The sequence below is a fragment of the Crinia signifera genome, chromosome 9 (assembly GCF_055691185.1).
Source record: "Crinia signifera chromosome 9, ASM5569118v1, whole genome shotgun sequence".
Lineage (NCBI taxonomy): Eukaryota > Metazoa > Chordata > Amphibia > Anura > Myobatrachidae > Crinia > Crinia signifera.
Genome location: NC_139225.1, coordinates 146820440 through 146843085, shown reverse-complemented (window position 1 = coordinate 146843085; position 22646 = coordinate 146820440). Strand labels below are relative to the sequence as shown.

General features: G+C 46.8%; 1 protein-coding gene across 3 annotated transcripts; it reads left to right on the top strand.

Moving 5' to 3' along the window:
* The first annotated feature begins 4459 nt into the window (after nt 1-4459).
* On the top strand, nt 4460-18643 carry LOC146036760 (histone H3-like centromeric protein A). Of its 3 annotated transcripts, none has more exons than XM_083160655.1 (6): nt 4460-4562; nt 8668-8763; nt 14730-14843; nt 15059-15186; nt 15271-15348; nt 18295-18643. In XM_083160655.1, exons 3-6 carry the CDS (start codon nt 14753-14755, stop codon nt 18427-18429), a joined length of 432 nt encoding a protein of 143 aa, XP_083016781.1. In that variant the 5' UTR covers nt 4460-4562; nt 8668-8763; nt 14730-14752; the 3' UTR covers nt 18430-18643. The 3 variants fall into 3 exon arrangements, with proteins under 3 accessions (XP_083016781.1, XP_083016780.1, XP_083016782.1); XM_083160654.1 differs by having other exon boundaries at nt 4488-4576; XM_083160656.1 differs by having other exon boundaries at nt 4508-4566.
* The last annotated feature ends 4003 nt before the right edge of the window (nt 18644-22646 follow it).

Here is a 22646-nt window from a genome sequence, read left to right as displayed (position 1 = left end):
GCGGAGCTATGCTCTGTGTCCCGGCACTTTGAAAAAAAAAAGCAAAACGTTGTTTTGCTGTTCCATCGATGGAGGGAAACCATCTGGTTCTCCTCCATCGATGGCTAAAGTATTCGACATCGGCCATGAACCATCGATGATTTCGAATCATCGATGGTCGATGGCCATCCCTAGTCTCAATATCCATGCACCATGTCATACAACTAGCCGTAACAGTGCATACTATTAATTGCTACAAGAATTGTTATGCTTATTGCTGATGTGTCGCTTTTCTTGTGCCGTTGTTGTCGTTTATCTGCTTATGTTAATAAAAAATATTCCCGCAAATATAATGGTACCCAGAATTTTTTTTTATTGTGTATGACATGAAGTTTTTTTGTTGTGACGCCTGACAAATACATTCATATAAAAAACAGCTTTAGAAATGTTCTTGGGAGAAGATGTATCAAGTTTTTGTAAAGTGGAGATGTTTTCCAAAGCAACCAATCAGCTTCTCCGGTAAGTGCCATTTGTCTACAGTAGCGCTGTCTTTGAAATGACAGTAGCTGATTGGTTACTTTGGTCAACTCCTCCACTTGATGCCTTTCCAAGGCTTGATACGTCCTCATTGTCTTTAACATGACTTTAGAACACACTACTGGTGAAGCCATACAGTATGTACCGTGTAGGCAGATGTCGACACTCCAGTATTATGTAGGAAAATGTGAGTGTAATTATAGATATTAGAATTTGGATAGGCCTACAAAGCCCTCAGCCACTGGGTTTCCCCCTACATTACCAGCCGTGCCCTAATGACCTCTTCCTACTCATGACTTCAGGACTCCTCCTGTGCTGCGCCTAACCTCTGCAATTCCACCTGCCAGTCCATCTGGAACGTCACTTGTGGATTATTCTTCTCTGGACAGATGATGATCTCAGTCAGTATTTACTATTCACATGGTCCGGAAGATGCCTGTTTGTGAAATAATGGTAACCATTGTCATCATCATCATGTAGCAGAGGTTTACCCAGATAATACAGGCTAAAATTCCCATATACAAAATTCCCGAAACTGAAATAGTCCAAAAACAGTATGTTTTCTAGAGCCGTGACAAGTCATCGGAGTTGTTCATTTGCTCCCATTCTGACCCTATTATCTACAGCGCTGTTGGATCCTTTAGCAGGCTCCCTCTTCCCAGGTTCCCATGGTGGCTCTGTGAGGTGACATTCCTGCCTGCTCTCCACTTCAGCAGATTCTCTGCATGATCTTCAGTCTCTGCAGCCTCCCAGTGACTCATCAGCTCCCTTGTGTCTCACCAGCCCCCTTCTGTATTTTTAGCCCATCATTTACTGACTAGCTCCACCACCTTTGTGTCTATCCAGCAACCTTCAGTCTCTTCAGCCTCCTGATGACTCACCAGCCTATTCAGCCCATCATCTACTCACCAGTTCCAGCTCATTTGTGTCTCTCCAGCCACCTGGTGATTCAGCAGTACCATTGTGTCTTCAGCATTTCATTGACTAACCAGCTCCAGCTCCCTTGTGTCTCACCAGCCCCCTTCTGTATCTTCAGCTCCCTTGTGTCTCACCAGCCCCCTTCTGTATTTTTAGCCCATCATTTACTGACTAGCTCCACCACCTTTGTGTCTATCCAGCAACCTTCAGTCTCTTCAGCCTCCTGATGACTCACCAGCCTATTCAGCCCATCATCTACTCACCAGTTCCAGCTCATTTGTGTCTCTCCAGCCACCTGGTGATTCAGCAGTACCATTGTGTCTTCAGCATTTCATTGACTAACCAGCTCCAGCTCCCTTGTGTCTCACCAGCCCCCTTCTGTATCTTCAGCTCCCTTGTGTCTCACCAGCCCCCTTCTGTATTTTTAGCCCATCATTTACTGACTAGCTCCACCACCTTTGTGTCTATCCAGCAACCTTCAGTCTCTTCAGCCTCCTGATTACTCACCAGCCTATTCAGCCCATCATCTACTCACCAGTTCCAGTTCATTTGTGTCTCTCCAGCCACCTGGTGATTCAGCAGTACCATTGTGTCTTCAGCATTTCATTGACTAACCAGCTCCAGCTCCCTTGTGTCTCACCAGCCCCCTTCTGTATCTTCAGCCCATCATTTACTGACTAGCTCCACCACCTTTGTGTCTATCCTGCAACCTCCAGTCTCTCAAGGATCCTGATGACTCACCAGCCCCTTCTGTATCTTCAGCCCATCATTTCCTGACTAGCTCCAGCTCCTTTGTGTCTATCCAGCCACCTTCAGTCTCTCCAGCCGCCTGGTGATTCACCAGCTCCATTGTGTCTCTTCAGCCCCCTTCTGTATCTTTAGCCCATCATTCACTGACTAGCTCCACCACCTTTGTGTCTATCCAGCAACCTTCAGTCTCTCCAGCCTCCTGGTGACTCACCAGCCCCTTCTGTATCTTCAGCCCATCATTTACTGACTAGCTCCACCACCTTTGTGTCTATCCTGCAACCTCCAGTCTCTCAAGGATCCTGATGACTCACCAGCCCCTTCTGTAGCTTCAGCCCATCATTTACTCACCAATTCCAGCTTCTTTGTGTATATCCAGCCACCTTCAGTCTCTCCAGCCACCTGGTGATTCACCAGCTCCATTGTGTCTCTTCAGCCACCTTCTGTATCTTCAGCCCATCATTTACTGACTAGCTCCACCACCTTTGTGTCTATCCAGTCACCTTCAGTCTCTCCAGCCACCTGGTGAATCACCAGCACCCTTGTGTCTCTCCAGCCCCCTTCTGTATCTTCAGCCCTCCATTGACTCACCAGCTCCATCTCCCTTATGTCTCTCCATCCCCCTTCTGTATCTTCAGCCCATCATTTACTCACCAGTTCCAGCTTCTTTGTGTCTATCCAGCCACCTTCAGTCTCTCCAACCACCTGGTGATTCGCCAGCTCCCTTGTATCTCTCCAGCCCCTTTCTGTATCTTTATCCCTCCATTGACTCACCAGCTCCAGCTCACTTAGGTCTCACCAGCCCCCTTCTGTATCTTCAGCCCATCATTTACTGACTAGCTCCACCACCTTCGTGTCTATCCAGGATCCTGATGACTCACCAGCCCCTTCTGTATTTTCAGCCCATCATTTTCTCACCAGTTCCAGCTCCTTTGTGTCTATCCAGCCACCCTCAGTCTCTCCAGCTGCCTGGTAATTCACCAGCTCCCTTGTGTTTCTCCAGCCCCCTTCTGTATCTTCAGCCCTCCATTGACTCACCAGCTCCAGCTACCTTGTGTCTCGAGTCTCCAGTCCCCTTCTGTATCTTCAGTGCCCAATAACCTGTGGAGTTCATTGGTGACTCCGTGTAATGGGACAGTATGGTAAGCCTAGCTAAAGATGGCATTGCCCACAATGTATTGCATTCAACAGATCTGTGCATAAGCAGTGATTGGCCAAACCTCCATTAGCTGCGTTCTTGGAGGTTTGAACGCAAAACCGGCATCGATGCTTCCAGCCCCTATGCCATTATACCATCCAATGCCATATCCTATGTCACACTGTCCTATACCATACCATCCTACATCACACCGTCCTAGGCCATACCATCCAATGTCACCCGTCCTACACCACACTGTTCTATGCCACACTGTCATAGGCCAAAATCCAAAAACCATACCTCCTCTGCATAGTCGGGACAATTGCGCGAGCCGTAGACCTTAGGGGGCGTAGCCACACAACTAGAGGGCATGTCCTATAATTGTGGATCTTTCAGCTAGGCCACGTCCCGGGTTTACTCCTGTGGGGCGTGGCCAGAGCTCTAGGAGCTGCTGGCCATGCCCTCTGTCTTTCTGTCTTTAGTGAATAGATGCATCATTTTCTCCCATGGACCCCCTACCGAGGGGCTTCAAGGGAAACTGGCCACATTCCGGGAAGATTTCCCCCCTTTTCCGGGGGCCTGGGAGGGGGACACAATTTCCGGGACCCTCCCGGCCATTTTGGGAGGGTAAGCAACCCTGCATTATGAAGCTTGATACATCTTGCCCTAAGTGGTAAATATACTAAAATTCAAAGAATTAAAAGAGGTGATGTTGCCAATAGCAACCCATCAGATTATGTCTTTCATTTTGTAGGATGCAATAGAGAAATGATAGACAGATTGGTTGCTAGTGACAACATCACTTTCAAAAAACATATTTGGAAGCTTTACTAAATTTACCCCGGAAACTAAATGCATGCTGTAATGTAATACTATACTACAAGCATCACGTGCAGCGAGGGTGTCGTCCACTCACAACCCCCAAATTCCAACTCTAGTTTTCCTTTTACTTTACTCATTGCTCGAGTCGCGAATGTTTGTGCAATAACCCCGCTGCAATCAAGTTCATTGAAGGGGAAAAAAAAATCAGCGCCTCTCCCATTGGTTCCCTGCCTGCGGGCCCCGCCCCGCTTCGATGACGGACAGCTCGGCCACTCAGAGCGTGTTGTGGGCGGATGCTTATATTCAAAGTGAGCAGCGCGGAAGTCAGCCACTGTCAGGCTCAGCGGCGTCGGACACGCAGTGGATGCTGGTGTTGTTGCTGCTACTGCTGCATCACCGTTATCGGCGCGTGACTGCTGTGGTGGGTGAGCACAGGTAGCGGGTTCCGGCATAACGCCGCAGTTATAGGGACATTGCGTGTATGACGCTAGGCAGGGACTCCATGCTGTGTCTGGGTTTTAAAAGGGTGGGGACGTTGCCTGTAGCAACCAATCAGCGTCTACCTCACATTTCATAGCATGCCATTCGTAAATGCTAGCTAGAAGATGATTGGTTGGTTGCTATTGGCGATGTCCTAAGTCTTTTGTTGAAAGGTTGTTGCATCTCTGCTCATTAAAGGGTGTGTAGTGCATATGTCATCGCTGCCTCTTATTTGGGTAGGGGGGCACCTGGGTAAACCGATTATAATTAGGGTTGGACATCGGCATATCCCTCATAGATGGTTGCCATCGTTGGCTTTTAAAGCAGGTACCATTGATGGGTATAAAACATTCCCACCATCGATGGTTCCTGCTATTGATTCTCCACGCATGTGCAGAGCAACGGGACTGTCAGCTACGCGGCTGTGGGTGGCATTCCTGGCCAGGATGTGCACGCATTCGCAGAAGAAACTTTAACTATCCATCCAGTTTAAGGTTCTTCTGCGCATGTGCGCACCTCCTGGCAGGACGGCCTGCTTGCAGCGATGCTGCTGAATGCAGCAACACTGTGCACCCAGTGCGCACGCGCCCCCCAACCTTACCATCGCAAGCCATCCATCGATGGTATAAAACTATTCGACCCTCCACTATTGATGCCCAAAACATCGAGCACTAGGTCCCAACCGTCGATGTTTTGGGAACATCAAAAGTCGATGGCCATCCCTTTATAATATAGCACACACGTATACTGCAGCACAGTGCGGAGAGTGTGTCAGTCATTCACCCCAATCCCTGTGCCAGTGGCACTTATGCTCTTTGGGGGGAATTCATTTGATGCAAAACGGATTTGCCCCGGCTGAACTGTACTGCAGTGGGATCTCGCCCAAGTATTTGCTACCCCTTAGGGTAGGAGGCGCTTTGGGGTAAAACGGGGAAGTATCGTCTGGGCAGAGGGGGCGAGTTGGGCTGGCATTGCTAGGGTTTAAATGCCGCTGCACTAGCACTGCACTTTATCGGGTGATTGAATGACCCCCTATGGGGGTCTATGTACTTTGGAGGGAGATAAAGTCCCACCCAGTCAGCTCCTGAGTACTTGTTTCCTAGCAGGGCGCCCACTAAGCTATTTGCTTAGTGGGCTATTCTGCGTAGTGAAATCGCACATCGCATGGCTTTTTGTGCCTTGCGATGTGTGCGATGCGATCTCAGTAGTTAATTTATTCACTGCACCCTGAGTGAAATCGGATCGCATGGCCATTTTTTGTGGTGTGGCGTGAGATGTGAGATATGTAGTTCATATGGTAAAACAGCACCACTCTCCATGTCACCCCGAAGCGCGGCGAACGCGTCCTCTGACCTTTTCATATCCCCACTATCCACGTCGGCGGGGAGTTGATTTTATATAGTGTGGCGAGCCACCGAGCCCGAAGCGTAGCGAGCGTACGCGGATTACTTTACATGTATTCCGTGTGCCCCTCGCTGCGCTCGCCACACTATATAAAATCAACTCCACGTCTGCGTGGATAGTGGGGGTATGAAAAGGTCGGAGGACGCGTTTCAACGCCCCTTGCCGCACTTCGGGGTGACGTGGAGGAGAGTGGTGGTGTTTTACCATATGAACTACTGTGATCGCATATCTCACATCTTACGCCACAAAAAAGGGCCATGACAGTCGGGATCCCGATGTCGGGTAAATGCCTGTCGGGATCCCGCCTAACTGTTATAACGTTCTGTGATCTCACTGTCTCCTCTGAATCCTCCTGATGGTGTGTCTGTGGCGTGTTCTGTGTGTGAGAGACTGCTCTTGCTGCAGTGTGAAGTCTGTGCTCTGATTGGTTCTCGGAGTCAGTGTGGGCTCTGGTGCCTATCAGCAATCCTACAGAGGGGCGGGGGACTAAGCCGGCTCCTGACTGAAGCAGAGAGTCAGACAGCCACCAAGGAACCTAGGAAGTTTCCCTGAAACAGACACCGCTAGTGGGAATTAGAAAAAACAAGCCACCATCGGAACACCATCAAATGATTTGCATTCGATGGTGACAAACATTGAAAGGGCACCATTAAATGCCCAAAACACTACCATTGGAAGAAAAACATTGATGTTTCTGAAATATAGACCATCGATGTCCATCCCTAATTAGAGGTCTATCCAGGGATGACTTATTCAAACTTCCGGTCATTACAGTAGCTGTATAAACTTATATATAACATATTTTACTATCATTTAGATGGCACCATGCCAACTGCCCTCACAACACCATTGCCAGGACTCCAAATTCATTAGGATCCCCATCGGTAAGATGCAGGGCTAGCTTGTGGCCAGCTGAGGAAGGGGAGAGGGTGGTTAGGTTTAGGTATTAGTGGGGGGTACATGTCCCAAATCGCATGTGTATGACCAGAGTCGGAGATCAGACCTGCAGAACATAAGATAAATTGGAATCTGACCTGTCAGGGGCTCATGGCGGGTGCTTTCTAGCACCAGTAACGTATAGTGTCCGAGTGCCTCCGTACGTACGTGCCAGCAGGTGTGACCTCCGAGCAGTAGATTTGAAAGAATGGGCGGCTGCTGATTGGCTGAGAGCTAATCAGAGCTTGCCCATTCTTCTGAATGTTTTTCTTTCTTTTTTTTTAATTCTCCTGCCCCTACTGCTATACATGCGATAAATCACATGGCACAAAATCGCATGTGAGCCTCCTGGGGAGCTGCCAGGTGGACCACGGGGGTATTAGATGCATCTTCTCCCCTCGGAGAAGTAGCATAGTGTGTGGGGGCCTATCATCCTACTTACAACACTTATTATAATTAACTGTAATGGGACCTCTCATCCCCAATGGCACAGCCTCCACTGTGGGTATTTGTCTGTAGTCACTGGCGCATACACAGGCATCGGCACTCTAAGGGATTTTTCAAAGTGCTTTTAATATCCCAATGTTTTGGGGTGTGACACATCGGATATTAAAAGCACTCTGAAAAATCCCATGGAGTGCCGCTGCCCAGCACTGAGGTCATGGGTTCCATTCCCACCATGGCCCTAACTGTGTGGAGTTTGTATATTCTCCCCGTGCTTGGGTGGGTTTCCTCACACACAATATGAAAGTGTGTCGGTGACATCTTAGAAGTTCCGCAGCAGCCACTGCATTAAGTATTACTAGGGTGTTGTACTCATGGGCATCCTTCATTTTGTGAATGGCACGCTCTGTGACCCCCTCCCCTTCCCCCGGTCCGGGCAGACTGGGCTACAGCCGGCTCTGATTAAAATCCACACCTCGCTTTGTTATTTTCATTAAAATGTAATGTATGAGAGTAAATGCAGACGCTGGACCTGTAACAGTGAAATAGCCTATTATAAATACTGTGCATTAACTCTTAACGAATAGTAGTGTAAGATTAAATAGATCTCTTCCTTTTCAATATACTGGTTAAACACTATTAATGTAGTGCTGCCTCTGGCCTCCAGGTGTCACTATAACCCTGTTATATATGCAGCAATTTATTTATTTACAGTTTTTTATATAGCGCAGCAGATTCCGTTGCGCTTTACAATAGAGGGGCGGTTGTCCTACCATAACCGCACATTGGGTGAATGCAGTAAAACCTATTCCTGCCGGTCATGGTCCTGCGGAGGCAGTGCTGCTGATGTCTCACCCAGTCACCTGCATTAATGTTACTTCTATAAGCGCAAGCATTATATGCATTACATTACATTTGCATTAGTCCCCCCTGGAGTCACTTACCGTATAAATTACTGTAGGATTCGCTGATTTGAATTCTCCTATCCTGGTAACTATGAAGTGAGTCACGTTTGGAATTTATGGACACTGGGACCCTGGTGGTTGAATAGATTTATCCAGCGTGCTGTATATTAATCGCCGGGGTGATAGCGATGAGCTATCGCTATGGAGGAGCAATCCGGTGAGATCGCTTAGAACATGCCCAGGGATTGCAACGTGTGTGGGCACCATTGGGGTACATTATGCTTTATATAGATTTTATGATCAATTGATGCTGTTTTGTGGTGTTATTTATTTATTTTTTTAATCATTGTAACGCAGATCAGACCGTGCTTCACATTATAGCAATCCTTCCAGAAAGAAATACCAATCAGTGACGCAGAAGATTACCCTGGAAACGTGAGCTTGCATTCCAATGTACGTCCGCTACTTGTGAGATGTGTCATTGCTGGTATGACCGTAGTCCCTGTTTGTGTTACCGGTAGCTGAGAGCAGCAGTACTGCGAGTAAGGGAGCGCCGTGCTTTGGGGGAAGGTGCATACATGTGTTAGGCACACGTTCTCTTCTGGAACCAAAATATGACAAACTTATTAAACTCCTGATTGATTGCGCTCCTGTTGTTCCAAATCCATTCCAATCTGTTCTGTTACCATTGTCGGATGCTGCTAATCGGTGACAGCTGGCCAAGGGACGTCTGTTTCCCCATTGGCTGCGTTCTCGATTTGTTTATGTCCTTCGCACCCGTTGTGTTTATTAATAGGGCGTTTTGCAGGTTTAACTATTTTTTTTTACTGTGGAACTACAAGACCCAGCGGGCCCTTTAATGCCCCGCAGGCTGGGACTTGTGGTTCTCCAAGTCCCAGCTTGCGGGGGAGGCTTGCTGGGACTCATAGTTCCACAGTTTAAAACAATAGTTTTTTCATCTATTTTTTTTTACACAAAGATCAGCTCGATGCCCAGGGGCATTGAGGACAGCACCAGGCTTCAGGCTGGTCAGGTAAGTCCTGGAGGGGGTAAGTCCCAGGACCCCTGGCCAGGCTGACCGGTCAGACGGCTGAATGCTTTGGCCAGGGGGACTTGTATAAAAAGTCTCCCCCCGGCTGTGGCATTACCCTGCTGGCTGGTTTGGCCTGGGGCTGGTTCTTAAAATACGGGGGACCCCTAGTCATTTTGTCCCCCGTATTTTGGGAACCAGCCCCGGACCTGGAGCCTGGGGCTGGTTTTAAAAAATCAGCGAAGCCCTATCTGGTTGGTTTCCTGATTTTTTAATACCAGCCCCGGCTCTTCAGCCTGGTGCTCCCCCCACGTCGTTTTTTTTTTTAATGAGTAAAAGGGTGACTAAAATGTAGTCGCAGTAACCCGTCTATATAGAAGTTTAGTCACCCTGCCGGCTGACTAAAATTTAGGCGCAAACCCGTCTATATAGAACTTTAGTCAGCCGGCAGGGTGACTAAACTTCTATATAGACGGGTTACTGCGACTACATTTTAGTCACCCTTTTACTCATTAAAAAAAAAACAATGTGGGGGGGACCCCACGGCTGTAACCAGCACCAGGCTGAAGAGCCGGGGCTGGTATTAAAAAATCAGGAAACCAACCAGATAGGGCTTCGCTGATTTTTTTTAAAACCAGCTCCAGGTCCGGGGCTGGTTCCCAAAATGGGGGACAAAATAACTAGGGGTCCCCCGTATTTTAAGAACCAGCCAGCAGGGTAATGCCACAGCCGGGGGGAGACTTTTTATACAAGTCCCCCCGGCCAAAGCATTCAGCCCTCTGACCGGTCAGCCTGGCCAGGGGTCCTGGGGGAGTGGGGACCCCCCCAATTAAGGGGTCCCCCATCCCCCCTCCAGGACTTACCTGACCAGGCTGAAGCCTGGTGCTGTCCCCGGTGGCCCTGTGCAGTGGCCACCGGGCTGATCATTGTGTAAAAAAAAAAATAGAATTAAAAACTATTGTTTTTTCCTGTGGAACTATGAGTCCCAGCAAGCCTCCCCCGCAAGCCCGGACTTGGAGAACCACAAGTCCCAGCCTGCGGGGCATTAAAGGGCCCGCTGGGTCTTGTAGTTCCACATTAAAAAAAATAGTTAAATACACACTGACACATTAGAAAAATAAAAGTTTAATACATACATTACACAAACACACTGATACTTACCTATCTTGATCCCGTAGGTAGGTCCCAGGGTCCGGTCCGGTGGCTTGGTTCCGGGGCTGGTCCGGGGCTCCAGGGCTGAAGAGTCCGGGGTCCTGGATCCGTAATAATCCAAAGGGGTACCTGTGGAAGCAAATCCTACTCACCTGCTCCTGTGGCGACCACCCCGGCATCTTCTCTGCAAGTAGCGCTGCTCCCGGCTGCAGTGGTACCCGCTCCGCCTCCGCTGTACACTAGAGACGCAGAGATCCTTCTTCCTCGGCGTCTCTGCTCAGAATGATTTCTGGCCAATCAGGAGCCGAGAAAGTCGGCTCCTGATTGGCCAGAAATCATTCTGAGCAGAGACGCCGAGGAAGAAGGATCTCTGCATCTCTATTGTACAGCGGAGGCGGAGCGGGTACCACTGCAGCCGGGAGCAGCGCGACTTCAACAGAAGATGCCGGGGTGGTCGCCACAGGACAGGTGAGTAGGATTTCCTTCCCCAGGTAACCCTTTGGATTACTACGGATCCAGGACCCGGACTCTTCAGCCCTGGAGCCCCAGACCCGGACCTGCCCCGGAATCAAGCCACCGGACCGGACCCTGGGACCTACCTACGGGATCAAGATAGGTAAGTATCAGTGTGTTTGTGTAATGTATGAAACTTTTATTTTTCTAATGTGTCAGTGTGTATTTAACTATTTTTGGTACTTGTTTCCTAGAACGGCCACAACGATTTAGATCGTTGTGGTCGTAAGATAAAAAATCGGATCGATCGCATCGCATGCGATTTGGTCGCATACGATGCGACCGATCCGATCGACCGATTTTTCACCCGATTTTTTTTTTTTTTTTTCACCAGATTTGTTTAAATTGCCCCCCCAAATGTTAATAAGTGTGCTAGACCCCACGATAGACGTGAACCCGAAGCGTGGCGAGCGCAGCGAGCCCGCGAGGGGCGGCGGTGCGCGTCCTCCGACCTTTTCATTCCCCTACTATCCACTAGGGCGTGGAGTGAGAATATAATAGTGTGGCGAGCGCAGCGAGCCACCGAGCCCGAAGCGTGGCGAGCGCAGCGAGCCCCGCGAGGGGACGCGTCTAACTTCACAGGTATACGCGTCCCCTCGCGGGGCTCGCTGCGCTCGCCACGCTTCGGGCTCGGTGGCTCGCTGCGCTCGCCACACTATTATATTCTCACTCCACGCCCTAGTGGATAGTAGGGGAATGAAAAGGTCGGAGGACGCGCACCGCCGCCCCTCGCGGGCTCGCTGCGCTCGCCACGCTTCGGGTTCACGTCTATCGTGGGGTCATGGCGGGCACATAAAAAATGTGAAATGGGTCATATTGGCCCATTTCACCTTTTTTATCATTTTTCCCTATGTGAGATGGACTTAATCAAGTCCATCTCATCTTGTGCCATTATAATGGCACAAGACCGACCGATTTCAATGTTAAAAGATTTTTTAACATTGAAGTCTATGGAAAAATCGGGTCCATCGGTCGGTCGCATCGCGGCCGATTTTAATTGGTCGCGACCGACCGATTGACCCGATTTCTGTCAATCAAATGGAAAAAATTGCAAAAAATCGGCCACATCGTGAGGATCGTGTCCCTTAATTAAGAGCCACGATCACTCACGATTGTGGCCGTTCTAGGAAACAAGTACCCTATTTTTTTTACTGTGGAACTACAAGTGCCAGCGGGCCCTTTAATGCCCCGCATGCTGGGACTTGTGGTTCTCCAAGTCCCAGCATGCGGGGGAGGCTTGCTGGGACTTATAGTTCCACAGGAGAAGGTAAGTCCTGGAGGGGGGGGGGACCCCTTTATTGGGGGGGGTCCCCACTCCCCCAGGACCCCTGGCCAGGCTGACCGGTCAGAGGGCTGAATGCTTTGGCCGCGGGACCTTATATAATAAGTGTCCCCCGGCTGTGGCATTACCCTGCTGGCTGGTTTGGCCTGCGGCTGGTTCGTAAAATACGGGGGACCCCTAGTCATTTTGTCCCCCGTATTTTGGGAACCAGCCCCGGACCTGGAGCCTGGGGCTGGTTTTAAAAAATCAGCAAAGTCCTATTTGTCGTGTTTTGTTTTATACCAGCCCCGACTCTTTCAGCCTGGTGCTGGTTACGGCTGTGGGGGGGACCCCACGCCATTTTTTTTTTTTTTTTTTTAGTCACCCTGCCAGAGGTGCTGCAGCTATGGAACTCCCACATGGGCGTTCCAGCTGTGGCAGCATATCGGTCGAACGTGCGTACACACTGCACTTTTGTACCGATATGAGGCCGTCCTGTCGGATGAAAATTAAACAGCAAAGAACCGTCAACCGACCGAGTATGGATGGTTTTTTGCCGTTTATCGCTCGTACGGGACAGCGTACACACACATATACAATTGAACGGCTGTCCGACCCAGAACGAAAGAACGGCCCGACCATTGTATATATGTGTACCCAGCTTAACTCCCTTCCGCAGTCTAAGGTTCCTGACCATCGAATGCCAGATAATCGGTGGAGTGCTACGTGAAAGTCTTCCAAAATAGAATCTGCACTTTAAAAAAAAAAAAAAAAAAAAAATATATATATATATATATATATATATATATATATATATATATATATATATATATATATATATATATATATATATATATATATATATATATATATATATATATATATATATATATATATATATATATATATATATATATATATATATATATATATATATATATATATATATATATATATATATATATATATATATATATATATATATATATATAATAGACGGGTAGTCGGCACTCAGCTCCTTAAGTGGTACAAGCCCCGTGCCTTCAGCAGGGTCCAGCGCGCCGGACCAAATACAAACAGGTGCGATCGTCTGCGGCACTGGGGACTAGGAATAATTCACACAACGGCCAGCTATGTGGTTGACGTTTCAGCCTTTATCACAGCTTTTTTCAAAACAGCTTACATAAAAACGAAGCGTGTACACTCACCTTATATGTGCAGCAGATCCACACTGGCGTGCAGCAGCAGCGGGCACTTCCGGGCGCACGATCAGTGACGTCACTAACAGGCGCCGTGATCGTGCGCCCGGAAGTGCCCGCTGCTGCTGCACGCCAGTGTGGATCTGCTGCACATATAAGGTGAGTGTACACGCATCGTTTTTATGTAAGCTGTTTTGAAAAAAGCCGTGATAAAGGCTGAAACGTCAACCACATAGCTGGCCGTTGTGTGAATTATTCCTAGTCCCCAGTGCCGCAGACGATTATATATATATATATATATATATATATATATATAGATAGATAGATAGATAGATAGATAGATAGATAGATAGATAGTACAGGGCGTTGCCGGCACTCCAGTCCTCTTGCGTCTTAGGTGCCTGGTGCCTTCGCTGAGCGGGCAGCTACGCTGGATGCAGGCGGGGGTTATAGCGCGGCACTCAGGGCGGAATGAAATCAAACAACAGGAGCCATACCTTGCGGTTGACGTTTCAGCCTTTCGGCTTTTATCAAAACAGCTGTTAGCTGTTTTGATAAAAGCCGAAAGGCTGAAACGTCAACCGCAAGGTATGGCTCCTGTTGTTTGATTTCATTCCGCCCTGAGTGCCGCGCTATACCCCCCGCCTATATATATATATATAGATAGATAGATAGATAGTACAGGGCGTTGCCGGCACTCCAGTCCTCTTGCGTCTTAGGTGCCTGGTGCCTTCGCTGAGCGGGCAGCTACGCTGGATGCAGGCGGGGGTTATAGCGCGGCACTCAGGGCGGAATGAAATCAAACAACAGGAGCCATACCTTGCGGTTGACGTTTCAGCCTTTCGGCTTTTATCAAAACAGCTGTTAGCTGTTTTGATAAAAGCCGAAAGGCTGAAACGTCAACCGCAAGGTATGGCTCCTGTTGTTTGATTTCATTCCGCCCTGAGTGCCGCGCTATACCCCCCGCCTATATATATATATATATATATATATATATATATATATATATATATATATATATATATATATATATATATATATATATATATATATATATATATATATATATATATATATATATATATGTGTATTTATTTATATATATAATTTTTTTTTTTTTTTTTTTTAATTTTTATATTGACTGTGCATTTGATGCTCCCCCATTTCCACAGGGCATATGAAACTGCCCCCAATCAGCTCTGCATTTAGAAAATAAGCTTTAAATGTTCTATCAAGCTATCCCATAAATCGTTTGTTTCTGCAGAGTGGTGCGCCATAGTCCAAAAAATGAAACATAAAGTGTCTGAAGCCAGTGTTAACCGCAGGAAGTCCAACAATCCTCAGAAGGTGTCTGCAGCCTCGGCCGGTACATCTCAGAGTAAGAGGAAGCTTCTCTTTTTTTTTTTTTTAAGAATAAATAACGAAAGCTAAAGGAGATGTGCGGGACTGAGTTCGCTGTGTTGATCGGTAAAATGTCCAGCACTTGTCCACAGAATGTTCGCTGCATTTATTGTATTGGATAACGGGTTAGAGAAGTCCAAAAAGGGGAGACTGTTAAACTCTGTTCTTTGTCTTCTATCTAATTTAAACCAGACACAAGCCGGAGAGTGCCACCGCCCATACGGAGTCGGATCCGCCCAGGTACGCGGGCACTGATGGAAATACGAAAGTACCAGAAATCAACGGAGCTGCTGATCAGGAAGGCTCCGTTCTACCGCCTGGTGAGATGGTGTTGCCTGTTCTGCATCTAACCGTTCCCCTCCTCTGTGCTCTGCTAGTAATGTCTGCTTTTTCTGTTTGTTTAGGTGAGAGAGGTCTGCATGGAGTATTCCCGCGGTGTGCCGTTAAGCTGGCAAAGCCAAGCGCTGATGGCATTGCAGGAGGTAAGGCTTCTTAGCGGCGTAACCGCTCGCTGCATTCTGTTTGGGATAATCTTAGAATGATGTCTTGTACTAAGATGTGATGCGGCCATGTATACCTCACCCATATCCTGGCCGTGTTCTGCTCTGTATACCCCATCACGTGTCACTAGAATCAGCGCTAATGATCGATCTCCATCGGTTGCGATTCGGAATGGTTTAAAGCACCAGCCAACAAGCTGAAACTTAAGCAGGCTGGCCGTCTGCTTCACACACCTGAGTACAGCGGGGATCTGCAATGCCTTCAAACTTACAGCGGCGCGCCTATGTTTTGAAGAACGGTGACGAGTTTCACCCTCTAAACATCGCAGCATGTCGGCAATCCTGCAGCCAATGGGGGGGGGCTGTGAGCGACATCCCAGGATTGGGTCTGTGTGCAAATAGGCACATAGTATATCCCATACAGGCCACTTACTGATGACTTCAGTGGGCATGATGCCCGTGTTCAGCCCCAGTGCAGTCTCACTGTACCAGACAACCCCTATATACACCACTATAATTAGAATTCCCAGCTCAGCTCCGAGCTCATTAGACAGACACGCATTACACAGCGACCTTTCTCAAGGCATAAAGGAATGTTCAAAACCAATACTCCTGATAACACTGTGTGTTGTGAAGACTTAAACAGACAAGCGATTGCTGGATTAATAATGCAGACACCATATTGGAGAATGTAGTAGTAGTAGTACGTTTATTTATAAGGCACCGCAAAGTGTCCGCAGCGCCGTACATAGCAAACAAAAAAACAAATTACAAGGTAACGTACAGGGTGTGTTGAAAAATACAGTATAAATAGGGTATAGCTGGTAGAAATAAAATCAGCATCAGTTCAGAAGTAGGTGTGGAAATTGTCGAGGAGACTGAAGATGAAGTAGAGGAAGGGAAGAGCAGGAGAGGAGCACAGGTGAGGTAAAGAGGTAGGGTGAGTACGTGAGGCAGGAGGACCCTACTCATAAGAGTTAACATACTAAAAATAGGTGGGTGGACGAACGAAAAACAGGATAAGTAGGAACGGAGGGGAACGGATGCAGGATAGGAGGATCAAAAGAGGTTAGGAGGAGGGATAGGCTAGTCGAAAAAAGTGGGTTTTGAGGGAGCGCTTGAAGGAGGTAAGGGAATCAGAAAGCCTGATGGGTGGCGGGAGATTGTTCCAGTGCAGTGGGGCAGCGCGAGAGAAGTCTTGGACACGGGAGTGGGAGGAGGTGATTAGGTGAGAGGTCAGTCGGCGGTCAGCGATGGAGCGAAGAGGACGGGAGGGAGTGTGGATAGAGATCAGTGAAGAGAGGTAAGGAGCGGTGGAGGAGGAGAGAGCCTTGTAGGTGGTGGTGAGGAGTTTAAAGAGAACTCAGAAAGGAATGGGGAGCCAGTGAAGAGATAGACAGAGGGGGGAGGCGGAGGTAGAGCGGCGGGAGAGGAAGATGAGCCTAGCAGCAGCGTTAAGAATGGTTTGGAGAGGTGCGAGGCGGGTGAGAGGTAGCCCAGAGAGAAGGATGTTGCAGTAGTCAAGGCGTGAGATGACAAGAGAGTGAATGAGAATTTTGGTCGCGTCAGTGGAGAGGAATGGTCTGATGCGTGAGATGTTGCGTAGGTGAAAGCGGCAAGACTGTGAGAGAGCACGAATGTGGGGGGTGGAAGAGAGGGAGGAGTCAATGATGACACAGAGGCAGCGTGTTTGGTCGGTGGAGGTGATCTCGGTTTCACCAATGCTGATGGAGATAGTGGGAGAAGAGGGGATGTTCAGGGGATGGAAGATTAGAAGTTCAGTTTTAGCCATGTTTAGTTTCAGGAAGCGTTGGGTCATCCAGGCTGAGATGGCCGTGAGGCATTCGGAGACCTTGGACAGGAGTGATGGGGATAGGTCGGGGGAGGAGAGATAGATTAGGGTATCATCAGCATAAAGGTGGTAATGAAAACCATAGGAGTAGTGCGCTCCCGTTTTCTCCCCCGTAGTGATCGCTGGTCGCAGGAACATGCTCCTGTGACCAGCTGATTTCCACTGCTGGGCTCCCCCGGCAGTTTGATTTTTATCAGTGACCATCTCTGGTCGCTGATGCAAACGGGACACTGAGCGATATATCGCTCATCGAGGAAATTACACAATAAAGATAAAGGCGCAAAGCTGAGGTAAAAAAGTAGCAACACAAAGTGCAAGTACACACCGCTGGGATTGGGCTGTACGTATGAGGGCATATCTGTGTGAATGAATGATTAATAGCGGCCTACAGAATTTATGGGGAAATAAGATCTGTTTGACCATGTATTGCCTTTCAATTTCTGTGTCTGTAACTATTTATTCTTATCTATGAATCTTATTAGGGATAAGGGCCTAATTCATTATGAATCACTAATCTGAGAAGTAGGTAGCCGCCACCCAGGAAGAGGAAACACCCCGATTACTGCTATCCCCCCGCAAATCTATACGCCAGGACAACCTCCAGTGAAACTACAAATCCCAGCATGCCTTGCCAAAGTTTTAACACTCCCTTATAGAAAAACTGTGGCAAGGCATGATGGGATTTGTAGTTTGACAACATCTGGAGAGCCACAGGTTGGCCAGGCCTGCTATACGCAAATCCCGGAACATGGAAGAGACTAATCTGTGACTGACACAGGCTGAACGAGGCCAGTGCTGATGTCACAGACCTGCGGGTTTTTTTTGGACCCCATCCAGAAATAGTCTGGTTTTCACCCCCAAACAGCAGCTTACCGACGGTCAATATCCAGCTGCATTGTGTTTACGACCTATACGTGTTTTCTGACGCTATTTTTTCCTTGCGCATTGTGTACGGTCTGAATGCGCAGTCCAATAATCGCTCTGTTTTGTGAATAAGTAGCGATTCATGCTGACTAAAGCCCAAAGTCCCTTTTTCTGTGTAAACCTCTGGTTTCAGTGTAACCTCTCTTTCTTAGGCAGCTGAGGCCTACCTGGTGAGGCTTTTCGAAGACGCTTACCTATGCAGTGTCCACGCACAGAGGGTCACACTGCATGTGAAGGATATTCAGCTCGCACGGCGAATTAGAGGGAGCCACCTCGGACTCGGATAGCACGATGTTGAAGTTTTCAGTTTCACGTTTGTTGTCGATGGTGTTTTATTCCCAGTTTATACACCGTCGCAGGAGGTAATTTATGACCTCATAATCCTGTTGCAGAGCGTGGACATCGAAGCTCTGGGTTTTTGTCACATTGACATGGAGGTTTACTGTTATTCTGCAAATTGATATGATTATTACTTGTTTTTTTTTAACCTGTCAATAAAAATGTTTTTAACCCCTTCATGACAGAGCCAGTTTGTGCCTTCATGACAGAGCCCTTTTTTTCAAATCTGACATGTCTCACTTAAGTGGGGATAACTTTTTTTTGCTTTTACTTATCCCAGTGATTTTGAGATTGTTTTCTCGTGACACATTGTACTTCAAGTTAGTGGTAAATTTTGGGCGATACAGTCTGTGTTTTTTTGTGAAAAATACCAAAATATCGTGAAAAAATGGAAAATTTAGCAATATGCAAAATGTCACATTTTCTGCTTGTGAGACAAATAATCATACCACTCAAAATAGTTAATAACTAACAAAGACCATATGTCTACTTTATGTTGCAATCATTATTTCAACCTCCTTTTAATTTTTTTGGACACTAGGAGGCTTCAAATATGACTAGCAAATTCTCAAATTTTCAAGAAAATTTCAAACACTGATTTTTTTAGGGACCAGTTCAGTTCTGATGTGACTTTGAGGGACTTGTATGTGAGACACCCCCATAAATGATGCCATTTCAAAAACTGCACCCCTCACAGTATTCAAAACAGCATTTTGGAAGTTTGTTAACCCTTTAGGTGTTTCACAGGAATTAAAACAAAGTGTAGGTGAAATTTCAAAATTTCTTTTTTTTTGCAGAGTTTCAATTTTAATACATTTTTCTAACGAATACAGTAGATTTTACTAGAGAAATGTGACTAAAAATTGATTCCCCCAATTCTTTTGTTTTCAAAAATATCCTATATGTGGCCCTAGTGTGCACGTTGACCAAACCACAGGCTTCATAATAGAAGGAGCACCTACTTGATTTTGGAGCCTCCTTTTTATGAGATTTTTTTTTAGGCACCATGTAGGTTTCTAGGCACCATAAGTGCTAAAAGTTAGGAACCTCCCCCACAAGTCACCCCATTTTGCAATCTACACCCCTCAGGGAATTCATCTAGGGGTATAGTGTACATTTCAAACCCCCAGGGGTTTCACCAATTTTGGTACAACTGGGATGTGAAAATGGAAAATTACATTTTTTTACACAAACATGCAGTTCTGGCTCAAAATTTTTCATTTTCACAAGGAATGAAGGAGACAAAGCACCCCAAAGTCTGTGCCCCAATTTCTCCCGAGTACGGCAATGCCTCACATGTGACCAAAAAATACCAGTTGGGCGCATGGCAGGACTCAGAAGGGAAGGAGTGATTTTTGGATTTGGCAGCACAGATTTTGGTGGAATGAATGGTGGGTGCCATGTTGCATTAGCAAGACTCCCAAAGCACCAATACAGTGGAACCCCCCCACAAGTCACCCCATTTTGCAAAGTACACCCCTCAGGGAATTCATCTAGGGGTATAGTGTACATTTCAAACCCCCAGGGGTTTTACCAATTTTGATACAACTGGGCAGTGAAAATGAAAAATTACATTTTTTTACACAAAAATGCAGTTCTGGCTCAAAATGTGTCATTTTAACAAGGAATGAAGGAGAAAAAGCACCCCAAAATCTGTGGCCCAATTTCTCCCGAGTACGGCAATGCCTCACATGTGACCAAAAAATACCAGTTGGGTGCATGGCAGGACTCAGAAGGGAAGGAGTGATTTTTGGATTTGGCAGCACAGATTTTGGTGGAATGAATGGTGGGTGCCATGTTGCATTAGCAAGACTCCCAAAGCACCAATACAGTGGAACCCCCCCCACAAGTCACCCCATTTTGCAAAGTACACCCCTCAGGGAATTCATCTAGGGGTATAGTGTACATTTCAAACCCCCAGGGGTTTCACCAATTTTGATACAACTGGGCAGTGAAAATGAAAAATTACATTTTTTTACACAAAAATGCAGTTCTGGCTCAAAATGTGTCATTTTAACAAGGAATGAAGGAGAAAAAGCACCCCAAAATCTGTGGCCCAATTTCTCCCGAGTACGGCAATGCCTCACATGTGACCAAAAAATACCAGTTGGGTGCATGGCAGGACTCAGACGGGAAGGAGTGATTTTTGGATTTTGCAGCTCAGATTCTGGTGGAATGTTGGTGGGTGCTATGTCGCATTAGCAAGACCCCCGAAGCACCAATACAGTGGAACCCCCCCACAAGTGACCCCATTTTGCAAACTACACCCCTCAGGGAATTCATCTATGGGTATAGTGAGTACTTTGACCCCACTGGTGTTTTGTCAAATTGTTAGGCATCGATACGTGAAAATGAAAAATGTCATTTTTTCCATTAATTTGTAGATTCACCCCATAATTTTATACTTCCACAAAGGGCAATAGTAGAAAAAGCACCCCAAAATTTGTTACACAATTTCTCCTGAGTATGGCAATACCCCATATATGGTTGTAAAACGCTATTTGGGCAGACAGCAGGCTTCAGAAGGGAAGGTGCACCATTTGGCGTTTTTGGCGCAGATTTTGCTGGAATGGTTTTCATGCGCCATGTTGCATTTGCAGAACCCCTGTTGTATCAGAGCAGTCAAAAACCCCAACAAGTGATACCATTTTGTAAACTACACCCCTCAAGGAACTCATCTATGGGTATAGTGAGTACTTTGACCCCACTGGTGTTTTGTCAAATTGTTAGGCATCGATACGTGAAAATGAAAAATGTAATTTTTTCCATTAATTTGTAGATTCACCCCATAATTTTATACTTCCACAAAGGGCAATAGTAGAAAAAGCACCCCAAAATTTGTTACACAATTTCTCCTGAGTATGGCAATACCCCATATATGGTTGTAAAACGCTATTTGGGCAGACAGCAGGCTTCAGAAGGGAAGGAGTGCCATTTTATCATAGAGTTTGCTGGAATGGTTTTCGGGCGCCATCTTGCATTTGCAGAGCCCATATTGTACCTGTGCAGTGGAAATCCCAAGCAAGTGATACCTTTTTGTTACTAGCCCCCCTCATGGAACTCACTTACGGCCGTAGTGAGCATTTTGACCCCACTGGTGTTTTGTCAAATTGTTATGGGCTGTGAAAATAAAAAAAAAACTAATTTTTTACATTAATATGTAACTTTAGATCAAAATGTGCCATTTTCACAAGGGTTAATAGGAGAAATTGTGTAACATATTATGGGGTGCTTTTTCTCCTGAGTATGGCAATAGCATATATGTGTTTGTAAATTTCTGTTTGGACACATGGCAAGACTCAGAAGGGAAGGTAATGGCATGCGGCTCTTTGTACAAGCTGTGTGGAGTACATTAAAATTCAAGGGAAGTGTGATATATCTTAAAACAATCTTTGATACACAAGCCTGGTTGTGTGGGGCAGGTTTCACAATGGTAAGTTGTGTCCTTTCTTATCCCCTTTTTGTAGCATACTCTACATCGTTTCTGGGACCTTCCTTTCTTTCCAGTGTGGGGGACTTCACTCGGAAAATGTTGCCCTGGTACAATTCGCGAGGCCTCGCTTCCAGAAGTACTAGGGCCCCCCTGTTCCTGGTTGCCAAAAATAAGGGCCTTTATTACTGCCTCTTGGTAATCCAGGAATGTCCCCCTTTGGCCTGCACATCGATGTAGTACAAATGCGTTGTACAGTGCCATTTGTACTATGTGTACAGCTAATTTTTTATACCAGAACCTTGTTTTTCTCATAGCACTGTAAGGCTTCAGCACTTGATCTGACAGGTCGACCCCCCCCATGTACCTATTATAATCCAAAATGCAGTTGGGTTTTGTAGTTTCGGTACTTGTGCCCCGCACTGGGACAGGGGTGCTGCTATGGCCATGCACTGTTGTCAAGATAAGGACATCTCTCTTGTCCCTATACTTGACACACAGTACATTGTCGCTGCATAATGCCCTGCTCTCGCCCCTTCTAAGTGTTTGCCCAAGCAGCGACCTAGGGAGTATGGAAGTCGAGTTACACACACGCCATTTTAGGATAGTATGGCCGCCATTTTGGTTCGCAGAGTTGCGCAAATAAAGTTTCCATACCCGAGTATGCGTGGCAAAGTGGACCAGAAGAGTAGCCATACTATCACACATAAATTCATAAATACATACTGACCCTAA

Excerpts from the sequence above, each read along its gene's own strand:
- LOC146036760 (XM_083160655.1), top strand. The coding sequence starts at position 14,753 with ATGAAACATAAAGTGTCTGAAGCCAGTGTTAACCGCAGGAAGTCCAAC. Across the intron at positions 14,844-15,058 it reads CTCGGCCGGTACATCTCAGA|ACACAAGCCGGAGAGTGCCA; the intron begins GTAAGAGGAAGC and ends AATTTAAACCAG. Across the intron at positions 15,187-15,270 it reads AGGCTCCGTTCTACCGCCTG|GTGAGAGAGGTCTGCATGGA; the intron begins GTGAGATGGTGT and ends CTGTTTGTTTAG.